The sequence below is a fragment of the Psammomys obesus genome, unplaced genomic scaffold, assembly GCF_907164565.1.
Source record: "Psammomys obesus unplaced genomic scaffold, mPsaObe1.curated_primary_1811, whole genome shotgun sequence".
Taxonomy (NCBI): Eukaryota; Metazoa; Chordata; class Mammalia; order Rodentia; family Muridae; genus Psammomys; species Psammomys obesus.
In genome coordinates this window covers 10,517,867-10,535,936 of record NW_026596091.1, presented here as the reverse complement: position 1 = coordinate 10,535,936, position 18,070 = coordinate 10,517,867, and the positions used below count along the sequence as shown (strand labels likewise).

Sequence of the window (18,070 nt, the reverse complement as noted above, 5' to 3'; positions counted from 1 at the left end):
TCTTTCTTTCTTTCTTTCTTTCTTTCTTTCTTTCTTTCTTTCTTTCTCTCTCCCTCTCTCTCTTTCTTTTCTTCCTTCCTTCCTTTCTTTCTCTCCCTCTTTCTTTCTTTCATCATATTTTGTCTGCATGTGTGTATGTGCGTCACACGAATGTCTGATGCCCACATAAATCAAAAGACAGAGATAGATCCCCTGGAACTTAAGTGTTGGATAGTTGTGAAACACCATGTGGATGGATACTGGGAACTGAACCCAGTCCTTGGCTGAGCCAACACTCCAGCATGAATCAGCATACTTTAATAACAGAAATGACAGTCTTTAGGTCTAGGCCAATCTCATATCTTAAATAACTCGGGGAATCCCTGCTAAACATTTTTCAGGTCCACATTAGGGTTAGGTCTGCCAATACGGAAAAGTACTCTTTTTACACGGGTTTCACATCTCAAGTGAACCGACATCTGAAATAGTGAGATTATGGAAAAATTAAATGGGATAGCTTTCCATCATCGAGATTAACCCGTTATAGCGTCAATAATCCCCACACCTTTATTTACAAACACATGCAAAAGGACCGCCCCTGGCCTCCAGGTCTAGGAATGCTCAGACTCCGGGACGACAGACGGCACACCACACAGTATCTCAGACTCGGTTTGACTTGGTCTCAACTTTTGTACAGACCCACTTGGGTGCCTTGCACTTGCTTCCCCAGCTTCCTTTAAAAACCCTCAGGTGGGTATTCTAGAACAGAAACCACTCGTGCGTTGGGTGACCGTGCCAGTCGCGATCCCGAGCGCTGGATCTGTGGGAGGATGAGCAGGGACCTCCAGAACCCACACTCTTCGCTCAGCTGAAGGACAGACTAAACCTGTGTTACCTAAGAACCACGTCCGCTCTCCAGCGAGCCTGGCTTCTCTTCGCAGCGAGGCAGAAAAACTTGGGGTCGCGGGGTCGCTGAGTCGCTCACACCTCCTCGCGGTAGACTCAGCCGCGCGCCTTGCCTCTGGTTGCTAGGAGACGGCTCCGCCATCTCCTCCAATCAGCAAGTGCGTCTTTGGGGCCAATCACGGAAGCCGAGAGAACGAGGCGGGGGGTGAAAGGTTACTCCTCCTTTTGGCGGCCATTTCTCTTGGCGTCTGCTCGGCTCGGGCTAGCGGCAGCTGCTCCAGTCACGAGGGGCCGGCAGCGGTGCGGTCGGCGGCTAGTGGGGTGCAGCGCTCCCGGGTGTTCGCGATGGTAAGGAAGATGAGCCCTGCGGGCCGGGAGGACGCGGGATCTGCGGGCTGCCCCGCCTCCCGTTCGTCCCCGCGAGGCGCCGCGCGGAGGGCCGCTCGCCCCTTCTCCCGGTCCCGGAGGCCCTGCGGCGCGCGCCTTGGAGCCCTCCCCTGCCCGAGAGCCCCGCGCCTGCCGCCGTGCCCCGTTTGCTTTGACCTGGAGCCTGGGGCGTAGCCTTGTTTGGGGCCACCGGGTAGGGGTAAACTGAGGCTAGTTTCCTGCTTTTCTGCTTAGCACAGCCCACAGTTCGCCCTTCATTCCTTGATGTCGACAATCCTCTCTCTTTGTCCTCTGGAACAGAAAGCCCAGGCTACCTTTCCATTCATTTAATACTGAGGCGCCAGGAGGATGGGGTGCAAAGCACTGATGCAGACCCTGCATTTTCTTTCAGGTGTGAGAGGTAGGCAGCAAATAAGCAGTTTGCAAGTAGTAGTGATTGCTAAGCCGGAAGCCGACAGGATGCCGGGAGAGGCGCGTTGCTAAGTTATAGCTCTGGAAGAGCGCCCTTCTGTAGAAGGTGCCATTTAACCAGAAATCTAAGCGACAGAGCGGGTGGAAGAGTATTTCACGCATGAGCTCTAACTAGAAAGTAGGTTTGACTAGTTGGAATTAACTAGAAATAACAATTACTTGCAAGAACAGTGGTTTTAATATAAGACTGGGACCTCTCAAGGCCTGTTAGGAAGTTTGAGTCTATGTCAAGTGCAGTTAAGAGACCATTGGCGCATTTTTAAGCCAAGATATTTACATGACTTGATAAATGCTTTGAAAATAGTAGTTGCTTTGTGGCTGATAAATTTTAGACCCTTTGCCCTCCCAAGATACTTTGGAACGATGTATGAGTAGATTTGGGGAGGAGGGTGTTCTGAATTTAGATACTCTTTTGCAGGATAGGCACAATATGATTGCGTTAAGAGGCACAACTCATAATAAAAAATGGAGACCTGTTCCTGCCCCCCCCCCCCCCACAGTGAAAGCCTGCCAAATGTGCTCTGCCTTCGGCAGCTCTGCAGCTCTGCATTTGGCACTCGCTGACGATGTGGAATTGTTTCTTACGTCTGCAGAGAGCACCTCCTACCTTTACCTTTATTTCTGTAGAGCTTGGGTAGTGAGCAGTGATGTAGTTGCTCAAGGCTTTTGTTGTTTTGGCATTGCTTGGACCAGAACCAACGACTTATGCATACTCGGGCAGGGCTCCGCCATTGTGCTAGACACCTACCCTAGACCCCACTGGGCACTCGGTATTTAATTTTGTGATTAATATTTCGCCTCCGTGAGTTGAATGTGAAGTTGACGCAGTTGGTCTTTAAATTTCTCTGACACTCTGCTGCTATAAAGTGACACTGAATTACAGTTTGCCCTAACGTAGATGCCATACAGTCTGGTGTAGTGAGTGGGTGGTAGAATCTGGGCTAAGCAAAAGTTACTAAATGATGTTTTTGTTTTTTATACAGAGTTTACCCCTCAATCCTAAGCCTTTTCTCAATGGGCTGACAGGAAAGCCAGTGATGGTAAAACTGAAGTGGGGAATGGAGTACAAGGGCTACCTGGTCTCTGTGGATGGCTACATGAACATGCAGGTAAGCCAAATTGCTAAATGAGGCGTAACACTGTGATTCTGTTGTTTCCCCTTACTCCAAAAAGGCTTGCGTGACTGGTGAGAACACAATTAAATTGACCAACAGAAAGCAGAGTTCAGGATTAAAGTGTACTCTAGGGAGGATGCTCACACTGTGATGTACTTAGGAGTACTAAAGCCCTATACTAAACCAGAGCCCAGTCATCCACTGTACGGGGGCAGCATTTGGTTTCTAAAACCACCAGGGAAAACTAATTTATTACAGAAAGCAAAACTTCCCAGCACTTCCTTCTTCAAAGAATTTTTCAAGGGAAAATTTTAAATTGCTTTAATGAATTTTAAAGACACATCATAAAAGCAATTCACTGAAAGTATTTTGTCATCAAATGGGTCAAAAGGGACTGACAGTTAACTACCGTGCCTCTTGGTTTCTATAAATGATTCAGCAAGTCTTTCTTTTTGTAATAAAGGATATTCTGGAGTGTGTCTGTTTAGGCACTTATCACTGTAATTCAGTGGCTTTAGTATATTAACATTTCCCTGTGGTCATCACTATTCCTTTCCAGAATGTTTTTATCATTCACAGTGGAACTCTACCCATTGAAAAGTTCCCTGTGACCTGCCTCCTCCAGTCCAGTCTCACGCTTGGGGGTGGCCTGTCTCTTGAATCTGTCTATTCTAGGAACCTCAGCTAATGACAGATCAGAAGCACTCTGTGCTCAAGATACATAATCCTTTTGTTATCCTCACTACACTGGGGATAATCTAGAAATTTATGTGATGGACACATAAATACACTGAATAATCTAGAAATTTATGTGATGGACATCAGGTTATATGCAAACACTTGGCTATTTGAAATAAAGAACATGAACATCCTTGGCTGTCTGAGAGGCCCTGGAATCAAACCCCCATGAATACCTTGGCACAGGTATTTTGTTCTATTGTCCGGTTTTATTAGGCCTTTAGGACTCATTGGTATTACAAACTATCATACTGCTTTTTAGGACTGAATAATATCCCACTTTTATTTTTAAAAATTTTTTGTATATGTTTTGCCAGCATGTATGTTTGTGTACCATGTGTGTAGTTGGTGCCCACAGAAGTCAGAAAAGGGCATTGGACACCCTGGAACTGGAGTTACAGATGTGGGCCACCATGTGGGTACTGAGAATCAAACCTAGGTCCTCTGGAAAAGAACCAGTGCTCTTGACCTCTGAGCCAACTCTCTAGCCCCAAACAAGCATTTTTTTTTTTCAAGTCTACTTTTAACCTTGGAGTATATACACAGTGGGATTACCATTTCACCATTTAATGATTTTGAGTGGCTGTCATTTTGTTTTACATAGCAGCTGCTTCGAGTGGTGTTCTGGTTTGTTCACATCTGTATTTATACTTCTTTTCTATGAGGTTCTTCTATGTATGAAATACTACTCTCTTGGATCTGGAATGGTGACTCTTTGATTTGCATTTCCTCAATGACCTTTCCATGTGTTTATTAGCCATGCGCTTACCATCTTTGGAGAAATGTGTATTCATATCCTTCACCTATTTTTATATTTATTTATTTATTTATTTGTAGATTTTGACATAAGATCTCACTTTGTAGCTCTGGTAGCCTGGAATTTACTATGTGGGCGAGGGTGGTCTTGAACTTACAGAGATCCACCTACCTCTGTCTCCCAAATTTTCGGATTAAAGGCATGTGCCACCATGCCCAGCAGCTTTGTCTGTTTTAATTTTTTTGTGTGTGGTGGTTTAGTTGTAGTTTCTACCCACATTTTAAAGGTTGCTTAGGTGAATAGATCAACCAGAAATTCAGCAAATGAGAATACTGAGGTTTTTAAGTCTGGAAAAGTCTTGACAAAGGATGTAGAAAAAAATTCAGAAAAGTATACCCATCATGATAAAAATATTGTGAAATTAGTAATGAAGTTCAATTTTATGAATACGCTGAACTACACAGAATGTGTGACTTAAAAGTAAGTTTTATACCATCCCTGGAACCACAGAACTCAGTGTAGTGATGAAAGCCTGTAATTCCATCATTCATTTGGTAATAGAAGTAGGAGGATCAGGAATTAAACATCATCCTCAACTACATGGAGAGTTGAAAGCCAGCCAGGAATACATGAGACCCCGTTGGAAACAAAACAACACAAGACAAAGTACCTAACATTTGATCTTCCAGTTAATGTAGCATCCATGAATTCCAGAACATATCTCTGAATGAGCCCAGATTCTAAGTTGCTTCAGTTAGTCAAAAGTTACTGCTTGGTGCAGTGATTGTAACAGTGAGCAAAACAAAGTCCTATCCTTGAGCTTGTTCCAGTGTTGGAGGGTGGGAGTGGGACACGATGATTAGGGATGGTCCACGGTATGAGAGTGAAGCAAAAACAGGGTGAGAAGCGCAGTCTCTCTAGGGAGACGGTGAGCTGACAGGGGAGTGTCTTAGTTGGAGGAACAGCAAGCAAAGCTTCTGTCCACAGGGCATGCTTGGTGTGTTTACAGTTCAGCAAGAAGGTGGAGTAGAAGGTTTGGAATGGTAGACACAGAGCCTTTCAGCAGGGGTGACGGCTTTGTATTTAATAAGACATATTGTAGATAACTTATAAGCCAGTAAAGTGTTAAGAGACTTTTCAAAAGTAATTGCTTATGCTGGGCACATCTTTAAACCCAGCACTCAGGAGGCAGAGGCAGGTGGATTTTTAAGTTCAAGATCAGCCTGGTCTACAGAGTGATTTCCAAGTCTGCCAGGGCTACACAGAGAAACCTGTCTCGAAACCAAAAAAAAGTTATAAAATTAATTAGTTGCTTTTAATGGATAGCGATTTTATACAAAATAATAATTTCACAAACGTGTGTTTCTAGTGATAACATGTTCTCTGGTTGCTTTGCTATTCTCCAGGGAAACTATTGCTAGCAAGTATTAAATGCCTGTGCCACATTTGTGTCCTTTTCTTTGCCTTGTTCACCCACCTGCTTATGAAAGAAGCTTCCTTCTCTTGTTCTGCCCTTGGTGACCTTATATGGCACTGGTTGGTTGTGATTTTTTTTTTTTCCTAACATAGTTATAACAATGGTGATTAAACATTTTAAACTTAAAAATTAGAGTTGCCAAAGTAATCCTAAAGATCATTTTTTTAATTTTTTTTAAACCTTGTTGCGTTCATGAAATTTTCAAAATCTTCTATCTTTGTTTTGGGTGTTGGCTAATATATTTTAGTCATAGCTTTTATATGCCCATTTGAATAACTTAATATAATTCATAATGTTTTGCCCTGAGAAAAGTTAGTATGTAATTTTTTGAAACTGAATTTTCAGAAAATTTAAAAACTAACATATTCAAATTGGAGGATTTCTTTGAGACACTTTGATATCAGAAATAACATCTAGAAGGCATAACAATTTTAAAACAAGCTTTATTATACATTGGTTCTATACCCATGGATGTATTAATGAATATATGAAATCCAAAGATACAAGAGTAATAGAAGCTAATCTTCTAATCACTACTTAACGGATGCAATTTGAGTTATTGGTGGAGAGTGGTCTCAGTTAATGTGCGCTCACCAGGAGTGGTAGCTGCACTGTTTCCTTCCTGTGTAGTTTACTATTTTTTTCTTCTTTTCTAAAGCTTGCAAATACAGAAGAATACATAGATGGGGCATTGTCTGGACATCTGGGTGAAGTTCTAATAAGGTAACAAGTGCATTTGTTTGTGTGTAAGGTTACTAGTTAACCTCAAATACCTGCTGAAACACATTAGCCCTTTAGTTTGAGGATTACTTTAAAAAAAAAAAAAAAAAAAGCAAACAACTTTACAACTAGACTTCAGAAGCCTTTGAAATTACTAAAGTTGTTATAGATTTCAGTTTAGCCTCAGGGTTTTCTACTGTTGATAATGCATTTCTTGGCTCTCAGCTGTAACCCATTTCGGTGTCCTGTGTTACGGAAGCTTAGATGTGAATTTTAAGCCCCGCTGCTCAGGGTCTCTGTTGTATTCACTCTCTAGTGTGATCAGCCACCTGCATTCTAAGTTGGAGAGGTGTGCTTGTGATGATGGTGGTGAAAGCGTGTGCACTGTGCTTTCAAGCACATCTGGACAACACTAATGGGAAGAATGGTCAGCTGTAAAGTTTGTGTCTAGCCAGTCTGAAAATGGAGCAGTGATGGTTTGATTGTCCATGCTTTCTGGACCTAACAATGGACCCCATTTTCTTTTCACAGGTGTAATAACGTTCTTTATATCAGAGGTGTGGAAGAGGAAGAGGAAGATGGGGAAATGAGAGAATAGCATCTATGGGGGGGATTTTTTTTTTATATATATATGTATTTCTATACAATAAAGATTTGGGTTTTTTTTTTTTCAACTTGACTTGTGAACTATTTCTATGCAGACATTCATATGCAAAGTGCACATTTTGAAACAGTTAATAAAACTGATGCTTTAAAAGCCATCAGTTTCATTTACGCCAGTTTCTTTGTAAGCACACCTCTAATTTTTTTTTTTTTTGTGAAGCATGTTTCTATGCTTTAGAATTAGCCCTTATAAGTATATTAACTGAGACCTTTTAAAAGCAGGTGTGCCATTTAAGGTTTTCAAATCACTTTTAACATGCATAAAGTTAAACATTTTCTTAGTATTAATATATATTAATAATATATATTAACAAATTATGTTATTTCTATATCAGTGTAGACTAAATCTACATATTGTAGCTAAGTCAACATGAAAATTGACATAATTATGGAGATAGAGCATAATACAAATTCATATCTAGGTTTTGTTCACTTAAATTTTTCTGATAAGGTTTTCAGAGCTTAGTGTGAAATAAAACCAGTCTCGTGATTGTTCTGAGACTATAGTCTATTTGTACATTTTAAACCTATCCAGTTGTACTAATAACATTTTAAAAATTATATTCAAAGCTGTGAACTTTCTTACTGCTTTAGAAAACACAAAATTTTCATGCTTTGAAGGAGACCATTCTACTGTAAGTCACTCTTTGTCATTGTATCAATAAATTGACTGGGTGTGTGTATCCAACAGGGACAACTTATAATATTGCTTATCTCATGGAATGGTACTAATGCATTACAGAGAGTTTTAGCATAAGGAAACAGTTGTCATTCCTTCTATAAACTTCTGGATAAAGGCCTGCCTTCCCGAAATTTGTTAGGACAATGTTGCATCACTGAAATCCAACATCTACATAAAACATTTGCTAATAGAGTGTCTTCATGGTCCAAAAAAGTACTCTTCCTCCTGTGATTTTGTTCTTGTATCACTGACTAAGAGTAGCTCCTGCTTGCCTGCAGATGGAGGTTTCGAGCGGTAGATAAGTCGTCTTCCCACCTGAAACAGGAAAGCATAACTTTTTTATTGCAATATGTATCATGTCAATATTACCTTGGATTTTTACATGAATCAAATGTTTTAAAATAGTAAATACAGTTACAGGGGATTGGTATAACCGAGTAGATGTCCAGTATGCTTGGCAAGTTGAGCACCCGTAGTATACAGAAGGCAGCAGCTGGCTTCTCATCCAGTAGCCTGTGGCTCAGGTAAGGCCATCCTAGAAAGCACTGTGGTGGACGCTAACATTGAGTTCCTTTATGGTTACGAGAGGATGCTTTGTTGAGCCAATTTTGAGATCATTTTAGACATCAGTGTTTTTGTTGGCTCTTGAAAGTGTTTGCATCAGGAGGCTTTAAGAAACCTGTGATCCATGCCTCTCCCTTCTGCACAGTACCCTCCCTTTGCCTTGTGCTTTGTAACTTAGGGAAGAACCCCATTCTGTTGATGGTGAGGTCTGAATGCCCAGTGTATTTCTCAAGGGACAGCCTTTCTGGCTGGACATGCCGTTGGACTGAACAGGGACAGGGACCCATAATGGCAGAACACAAACCTTCTTCTTGGGCTGTGCAACGGCTCTTTCCAGAGCAGCTCTTAGCCGCTCCTCCTGGTGTCTTTGCTTTTCTTTCAGCTTCTCTTCACGTAGCCTGTAGTAGGGAAGAAGGAACATTCTTATTAGAAATGAATTAGAATTAGAAATTCATATGAAGTAAAACAGCTTCATTATTGTTTGGTAGCAAACTATCCAAGAATAATATTCCCATAAAGGCCAGGTAGTGGTGTTGCATGCCGTTAATTCCAGCACTCGGGTAGCAGAGGCTCAAGGATCTTTGTGAGTTTGAGGCCAGCCTGGTCTACAGAACAAGTGACAGGACAGCCAGAGTTGTTACACAGAGAACCCCTATCTCAGAAAACCGGGAGAGGAAAAAAGAAGCCATAATGATGGCTTTTAACTATTCAGGCAGTGGTAAGACATTTAATTTCACTATGTTGGAGAAGTGCCTCCTCTCTCTCCATCCCACCAAAGCACTTTCTATAAACAGCCACGTTACTTCCCAGCCACCTCCCTGACCTGTCTCTGAAGTGTCTGTAGGGAAAGTGCGCACATCACCCTGTTGCCACATGCTGCTCAGATCACTTGGCATGTCGCTTTCAATTTAAGACCAACACGTGCCGTTTGTCTTGTCTTTCAGTGTAAGCCTTGGCTCTGACAAGCTGGTGAGTGATGTATGTCCCAGTGTAGGGTTTTCAGGGAACGGTGATGTTTACTGAAGTCTGTTTGTGCAGAGTTGGGTGCTCAGGTGCCTCTGTATCAGCAGTTTTCAACCTGTGTGTCATGACCCCTTCAGGATCAATGGCCCTTTCACGGGTTACAGATAACCTGCACCATGTCAGATATTTACATTACGCTTCATAACTAGCAAAGTTCAGCTGTGAAGAAGCAATGAAAGTAACTTTATGGTTGAGGGTCACCACAACATGAGCTGTATTGAACGCTCTCAGCATTAGGAAGGTTGAGAGCCACTGCTCCAAACCATGGAGAAAAAGTCATTTTGAAGATGAACTGGATGCATATTACTGTTGAAAATAAGTTGTAATTGCACTCTGTTTGCTACCATAAAGCCTGAGGTCATCTGGAAGGAGCCCTCCTCTCAGATTAAGTCTGCTTTATGTTCTGTAAGAGCCATCTTGAGTTGCCTTCATTTTTACATGAGTGAAATAATCTCCGTGCATCAGTAATGTAACAGTGTTAATGGCTGGTATGTTTCAGACATATTCAGTGCTTTTACGTTGGTTATTTGATACACCAGCCCTGTGAAGTAATTGTGATGACAGCCTCTTTTTATTTTTTTAACATTATGAAATGGACTAGACAGGTGCTTCCTCCTTTAGGTTACAGTAGTTGTAGCTAAAAGGGCAGGCAGGCAGGCTTCCTACCCGTTCCTGGAGCCACAGTGCTCGTGTGCCTCAATGTTTTCCTTTGCTAGAACGTTAATATCATTTCACTTACCAGCATTGTCTATGTGTCATGTGATAGTATTAACCATGCTATAGTGATAATTGTTCCAAACAAAATACCTATAAAAATCTTTACTTAGCTGGGTATGGTGTCGCACGCCTGTAATCCCAGTGCCCTGTGAGGCAGAGGCAGGCAGATCTCTGTGAGTTCGAGGCCAGCCTGGTCTACAAAGTGAGTCCAGGACAGCCAAGGCTACACAGAGAACCCCTGTCTTAAAAACAAAACAAAACAAAACAAAATCTTTATTTAACCTGTAAAATGTGGGAGAGTGAGGTTTCAGGGATGACAGTCATGTAAGGCTCTCTGTGGGAATAAATGAATGGGGGTGTGAGTGCAAGCTAAGTGTTACGGGGAGGGGGGGAGGGTTGGTTGGGAGAGGAACCCTCATGTACCTCTGAACATCAAGCCTTCATAGACCGAGTTGCCCTGTGGCCTTCTAATGATGGGACCTTTGCCACAGTACAGTTCCTGCACATGACAGTCCTTGAGGAATGCTCTCAGGACTTGAGATCCCCTCCATTCGCCACAGCCATCCCAGTTAGGTCAGTTGTCCCTATTAAACTCTTTGCCGAGCTCCTTTGGTTCGCAGTGCTCATTACCTGTAGTCACAGTAACACGCTTTTTTCGTAAGAATATTCTCTGTGGGAGGGCAGGGATGGGTTGAGCCCTCCAGCGCAACCCCATTCTGCAGTGCCTGCCACATAGGGACAGCTAACAGTGGAGCAGGATCTATGCAGAACAGAGCCACTCAAGCCATTCACTCTACTGGGGAGGCTGTCACGTACTTCTGCCGACGCTCCTTTTGTTTCATCCTTTCGATGGCTTCCATGCTTTCTTTGGGAATGGAGTCGATGAGGTCGCTCAGCTCCGCCAGGCGAGACTCTACTTTGACCAGCTTTTGAATGGGGGTCAGGCTGCCAACCTCAGCATCTCCGATGCAGACTCTGTAGACTTGATTAATCTTTTTACTGAGTGACTCTATTAGCTTTTCCTGAGCTCAAGAAGAAAGCAGAAAACATCCCACCACTGCATCATGGCTCACTGTCAACAGATGTAAAAGTCATCCTACTGTGTTACAATGCAAAGTCCTTTAAGAGCCATTATTATTTAGTGCTGGGGATAGAACCCAAGGCCTGAATGCTCCAGCTCCCCAGATGCTTCTTGCAAAGACATCAGTGAGATCACATAGCATGGGATATTTGTATTGTAATTTATGTCAGATCGTTACTATGCTGACACCTTGGATTGTGCTAAAATATCTAGTCTATGTAACTATTTGTGTAAAGTAATTATAAGACTATCTTTTGGCTCAGATGTTTCTGTGGACCAGATTTTCTCCATGTTCCAAGTGCAGATAAAATGCACATTTCAAATCACTTTGCACCAACAATGGTATGATGCGTTCCTTCCACATTTTTTGTTACTGCACTGTACTCACTAAAGTCTATAATGTTACATGGTAGCTGTTTGTGTATGTGCTCAGTCCCCTTCTTGAGGGGATGCTGGAGGGTAGGGGCACGCCTTATGCTTCCACCATACTACATAAAACAGTGCCTTGCACATAGCTACACACTTAATAAATGTTTGCTGAATAAATGAGTGCATTCTTTCAGAGAAATATGTGTACAAACAGATCCCTGAGCTGACCCAACAGAGCCTTTTAGGAGTTTAGTTTTAGTGATCTTCACAGGGAAGCTATTCCTCTAAGTCTAGTCTAAAGAGAACTTAGGCCGAAGCCCGCAGGTCCCTGTACCTCACCACTGTACTGTTTTCTTGCTGTTGCGTCTGTTGAGCTGGTAGATAACGTAATGCAGGGTATGTAAAGGGCCATCCTCTATCTCCACTGGATGGCTGATATTCACCAAGAGGAACTCAATAAACTTCTCAGCAAATGAATCGATTTCCATGTAGGGTCCTGCCTCAGGGCTGCATTCTTCTGCTCAGGAAGATGAGAATCACCATAAAGTCAAGAAAAACACACCGAAGGCCTATGTGACTCCCAGCACAGGGGAGACCCATCCCGGAACCACAAGTGTCTTACAGAGCCACCATCCCTTAAAGGGTGTGTGACTTCCAACAGTTTGTGGCTCCCATCTCCTGCTTTAACAAATGTTCCAAAGATCCTGCTGATTACAAAGCTTCTGGTTTCTCCCTTTCTAATTATTTACTGTTTCCATTTACAGTAAAAGACCAGTCCTTCTTTTTTAAAGAAAACGTAGAGAAATATAAAATACAAAAGAAAACCATAAATCCTACTTGCCATAAAGTTTTCCCCCCTAACATAGCACTTACTTTGTTTACTATTTATAAACTCACACATTTCTACTTAGAGGCCTTGGAGACAGCTAAAGGGCAGGAACATATAAAAGTCAGAAGTGCCCCACCAACAGAGGCAATACACTGCATATTAAAAACAAACAACAAACAAACAAGTCTTGCCGAAGGATGCGGCTCATGTCTAATCCTAGCACAGGCTGGGACAGCATTGCCATGAGTGTGGGTCAACCTAGGCTAGGCCAGCTGGGTAGAATGAGATAGAGCCATCCTATCTTGAAGAAGGAGGAGGAGGGAAAAGGAAGGAGAAGGAGGAAGTCAAAGAAGAAGAAAAAATGATCTTGCTCTAATGTGCATGGGAATTTCAAGTATTTAATGCTAGTTTTAAGAAAGGCTGAGCAGAAAATGACCATTTTGATAGAAGTTTCTGAAAGAGACTTGAACACTGAGAGCTGGGGATGGACAGATAGACACTCTCGATGGCGTATTTTCGTATTTTGTCTTTTAGGTTCCCTCATCAAACAAGAAAAGAAAATATAAGAACAGATTAGGAACTAAGAGAAGGAAATGAAAAGATGGCTTATGAAAATGGGATCTGCGATCCAGGCTGAGGCCAACGAGCGACATGAGAGATGTGCAGCGTGTCCTTTAAAGTGCCACTAGAGGGCGGGCTCAGGCCAGAGTGAGTTGGGGGAAGGAGCTACTCAGATTGGCTGCCCAGGCAGCAGGCTGAGTTTACAAGGGCCAGTAGGTAGGAAGATGGACCCAAGACTGGGTACCAGGATGACGTACAGTGCCTGCACTCAAGGTGACGGAACGGGATTCTGATGGGACCAGAGCAGTATTTCAAACTGCAGGGCTGTGTGGATGTCATCACAGTTCTTTCCAAGGAGTCTGTACCCCAATCCATGTCTCCTTCTGTGGTGGACTGACTATACACTTGCCCTCTGAACTGTTAGCGTTACCTGTTTGCGCATGCGCACACAGAAAGCCGGCGATGAACACATTCAGAAAACTGCACAGTGGGCCAGCAAACATTCCAAACCAAGGTCACAAAAAAAAAAAAAAAAAAAAAAAAAAAAAAAAAAAAAAAAAAAAAAAACAAAACAAAACAAAAACCGGTGCTCCTGAAAACCACGTGGATGAATTCCGCAAGCAGACACGGGACATAATTCTGTGTCTATAAAGTTCAAAACAGCAAAACTAATTCATGGTGCGGAAGTCAGAACAATGATCACCTTTGAAGGGTGGGGAGGCTGGGATGGCGCTCAGGTAGGTGTCAGTTTATTCCCGCTCTGTGGCCTGCTGGGTCCGTGTTCACTTTAAGAGTCCTCAAGAGGTAAACTTACAACTTACGTGTTTTCCATGCTACGTTATTCTGGAGGTGAAATTTTTATTTTAAAAATACTGAATCAGGAAAATTTTAAGAAACTGAATAAGGGATCTATAATTGTGGAGGCTTTGAAAGAATAAAAATACTTATTTTATTGCTATAGGTTTGAAGTCCCTAATTATTTATGGATATCAAAATTAGATATGTTATGTAGTCCTCAATAATTCTGAAGGCCAAGGGCAGGGAATTTAAAAATTAGGGATGGATGTTTATTCATAAAGGATTATGTTTTGAGAAAACTGGGTCGAGAAAACAGAAAAACTAAGAATATAATACTTTCTGTGAGTCTGGGGAGGTGCAGCTTAATTGGTTTAATTTCCTGTTTCTTAACCTGTGGGTCTCAATCCTTTTGGGGGAGGGTGTTGAATGAGCCTTTCACAGGGTCACATGGGAGATATCCTGCATATCAGATTTTTTTACATAGAGGAGCAAAATTACAGTTTTGAAGTAGAAACAAAAATAATCTTATAGTTGGGGGTCACCACAAGCGTCACAGTGTTAGGAAGGCTGAGAAGCACCCAGTCAGTGCTTGTCTAGCATGTGAGGCACCCCCAGAACTGCAAGACACTGGATATGGTGGCCCATGCTTCTAATCCCAGCCTCCAAAGTGAGGTGTAGGAGGAGAAATTCAAGGCCATTCTCTGCTACTCGGTGAGTGTGAACCCAGCTTTAGATAATGAGATCGTGCCTCAAAAACAAACAACAAAAACAAAACCCGGAAATACCACCAACAAAAGTGTTTCTCCTAACTTTTGGGGTTCTCCCCCCTTTCCATATCCCACACTTCATAGTTTTGGAAGACCACGAGTTATTAACCCCATGCTCCAGAGAATGCCTGCAAGTTGTGCATGAACACCAAATTTATACTTGTGACTGATATTTTATAGATAATCTTAAGAAGTTTTCAACCAATTCTGTGTTCTCATACCATCTGGGCATTGAGCCCTGGGCCTTTCACAAACTAGATTCTCCCTTCTCTTAGCTGACTCAATGTTTTAAAAAGTGTTGAAGATGCTTTTCTTTCTTTTTTTTTTTTTTTTTTTCTTCAGTTGCCCTAAGCTGAAATTAAAGGGGTTTTATTGCAATGGGGATACCATTCCATATCACAGATAATTTATCTTATATTTTACAGGTTCGGCAGCTTCAGAACTATGTAAGAGTTGAAGGCTAGAAATAACCCATATCCATCAGTAGATGAATGAGTCAAAGGACAGTACATAGGATGGAATATGATTCAGTCTCTCAATGGGCAAAATTCTGATACATGCCACAGCGTGACACGAGCGAGACATTAAAGGGCATATATTGCACATACCCATTTACACGCGATATGTAGAAGACTCAAGCTCAAAGAGACAGAACGCAGATACTGGGGTGAAGGGCCAGGAAGTTCATGTTTAATGGATGAGCAGCTTTTCTTGTACAAAATGAAAGGCATTCTAGAGATTGGTTGCAAAACAACATGAATGTATTTAACACCACCAAACTGTACATTCCAGAAAAAACGGCCAAGATGTTAAATTTCATGCTGAAGTGATGATGGAAAAGTTTTTCAAATAGACCGTGGTAACAGTGACGCTACGTGAATGTACTTAATGCACACTCAGGATGGTTAGTTGGCAAAGTTTATGTGTGTGGTAGCTCAGTGAGAAAAAGAAATGGCTGATAAAAACAAAAATGAAGAGCTGAACTGTTACAACCAACACACTTCCTGCCATCGCTGCCAAGACAGCATGCTGTCATACTTTAAAACATGCATGTGCATGACACCCATAAACAGCTTTTGCTTTCAGTAACCCTGCCCCATCTGTAGGTAGGCCAGGGTGGTCACTTGTTCTCTAATGCAGCCCATTCCTTCACTCTACCTCTGTCTGAAAGTCAGGTTCACAGCCTTAAGTGTGATGCTAGCCCCAATGGAGCGGCTTTGGATTCTTATTTCACTTGAGCTTTTCCCAACAAACCAATGGTTGTTGGAGTTCCTTGTGGACCTGCAAACTAATCTGATCATTCATTCAACAAACATTTATTGAGCACTGACACTATGGCCACTGTGTTGAGCTCACAAGCAGGAAGCTAGGATAGTCCCTGTGTGGAGGGGTTTGCATGCAGCTGGGAAAGATGAACTTGTCAAAAAATAAGGGTATTAGGACGTGTCACAGGTGCCAGGAAATGAGCCCATTGATTTAGGCCAAAAGAAGGTGACACATAGCCTAGGCTTGGGGCTTGGGCAAATGTCCCATTCAGCATGAAGTGGGTGGGCTCGCTGCATCGTCTGTTACTGACTGGTTACTTGAATTGCCACCGGAATGATCAAAGGCAGTGAAATGTTTCGTGCAAACACACACTGACAAACAAAGGCAGTTTGAAATAACTAGAACATTTCACGGGAACCCCAAGGGCACGTGAATGGCTCCTATTGAGGAAATTGACTCATGTTGACAGAAAAATTCCAAGCTGGTTTTCCACCCCTGTCAACAGTTTGTGGCTTGCCTTAAATTCCCCTATCAGGTGCTAGGCACACAGGGAAGCCAAATTATTACCAGGAGACAAAACAGCCACTACAGGCTAAAGGTGTACCTGAGCATCCGAATTGAATTCTCCAAAACTGAAGAGTCTGGACCTCAGCTCCAGCTCCGCCGCCTTTTCCTCCTCTCGTTCACAGTTCACCATAAGCATCTGCTTGTGCTCCAGCAGGAACTCGATGTTGTTGTTTCTATTGCAAAAGTAAGGGGGGACCCTTGTCTGTAACTCAAGGTCGAGGGACTGAGTCCTCTTGCTGGGCACATGTCAGCATCTGGCACCCTGCAGCCACACAGGAAGTCATACCTTGTGTGTGTGTGGCGGGGGGTGGGGTGGGGGCAGCAGGAGGGCTCTTGCCATGCACGCATGGGGGTCAAGAGGACAGACAACCTCAGCTGTTGAGTCTCACTTTCTACCACAGGCCTTCTTCCAAAATGTTTGTTTGTTTGTTTGCTTGCTTGTTTGTTTGTTTCAGTTGGGGTGAATGCTATGTTGTATGGGGAAGTCAGAGACAACTTGGAGGCGTTGTCTCTCTTCTGCTACCCTGTGGATTCAAGGGATTCAACTCAAATTTGGCAGCCAGCCCCTTTACCCACTGAAGCGTCCAGTGGCCCAGGGTTTCTGTTTTGTTTTTGTTCACTGAAGCAAATGCCAGGCTGTCTGGCCCATGGCCTTCTGGACACTCTCGTCCCTGCCTCCCATAAGGAGCACCAGGATCACAGATGTGCATTACTGTGTCTGGTTTTTATGCAAGTTCCGGGATTTGCACTCACATCCTCACGCTTGTTCAATAATTGTCGTATCCCCTGTTGTCTATAACGGGGCAAATAAATGCTTACAAGCAGGTTTTAACTTCCACTAGAAAACATTTTCTTCCCTTTCTCTGCTATTGGGCTTCCCCTCAAGACTCCAAACAGAAAGCAGCCGGGTATAGCCATCAGGACCCCAAGCTGTGTGTGTCTATCCTGTGAGTACCCTCAGCTCTGGGTGACCATCAGAATAGCCTCGGGCCTAGCTTGCCTCCAGAGTCTGTGTTTTAAAAGTAATCTTGAAAGAAAGATTTGGACACAGATCGCGTTCCCTCCTGAACGTGTCCACCCCGTTTGGAGAATCGAGGCTGGGGGAGGAAACTGAGGGCACAGTGAAGTTTGCTGGGAAGCACTGACTGTTCTCAGGTTCTTGCTGTCTGGGTAGATTAATTGGTTCTGAAGTTAAGTGTAGTTTGACCTATTGCTTAAAAAGTTTGCCATCTTCTGACCCAGACAACTGTTCCAAACAAGTCTACACATTTGGTAAAGGACTGGCTACAAAGCTTTATTCTCTGTAATCTACAGCTCTTCTCAAAACTGTAATCTTATGGTAGAGGTACTCTGTGATGCTAGTCTCCTCTGCACTGGGGTACACTGATAGATACATTATGAAATGATATGGTATTAAATCACAGAAAGTCATTTTGCTGAGATTCACACCCACTCAATCTAGGTGGTGACAGCTAGCCAGGTGACAGCTGTCCTGGAGCAAATGAAGGCAATGGGTGCCATTTCAACAACTCCAGCTAGAGAAAGACTTCAACAAGTCAGAGGAAGCAGGAAGAAAATTAAACTAGGACCAGCCTTATCTATACAAATGTAAAGTCTACCTTTCTGCCCATCA

General features: G+C 42.8%; 1 protein-coding gene across 3 annotated transcripts in view; it reads right to left on the bottom strand.

The window, feature by feature from the left end:
- Window positions 1-7,974: 7,974 nt before the first annotated feature.
- Window positions 7,975-18,070, bottom strand: part of Ccdc38 (coiled-coil domain containing 38) — a 31,862-nt gene continuing 21,766 nt past the window's right edge. For all 3 annotated transcript variants that reach the window (XM_055627960.1, XM_055627962.1, XM_055627961.1), the window contains exons 9-12: window positions 16,475-16,610; window positions 11,016-11,221; window positions 8,764-8,857; window positions 7,975-8,210 (exon numbers count right to left, since the gene is read on the bottom strand). In XM_055627960.1, the coding sequence (XP_055483935.1) occupies window positions 8,094-8,210; window positions 8,764-8,857; window positions 11,016-11,221; window positions 16,475-16,610 (553 nt within the window). In that variant the 3' untranslated portion in view covers window positions 7,975-8,093. The remainder of the gene's footprint in view (window positions 8,211-8,763; window positions 8,858-11,015; window positions 11,222-16,474; window positions 16,611-18,070) is intronic.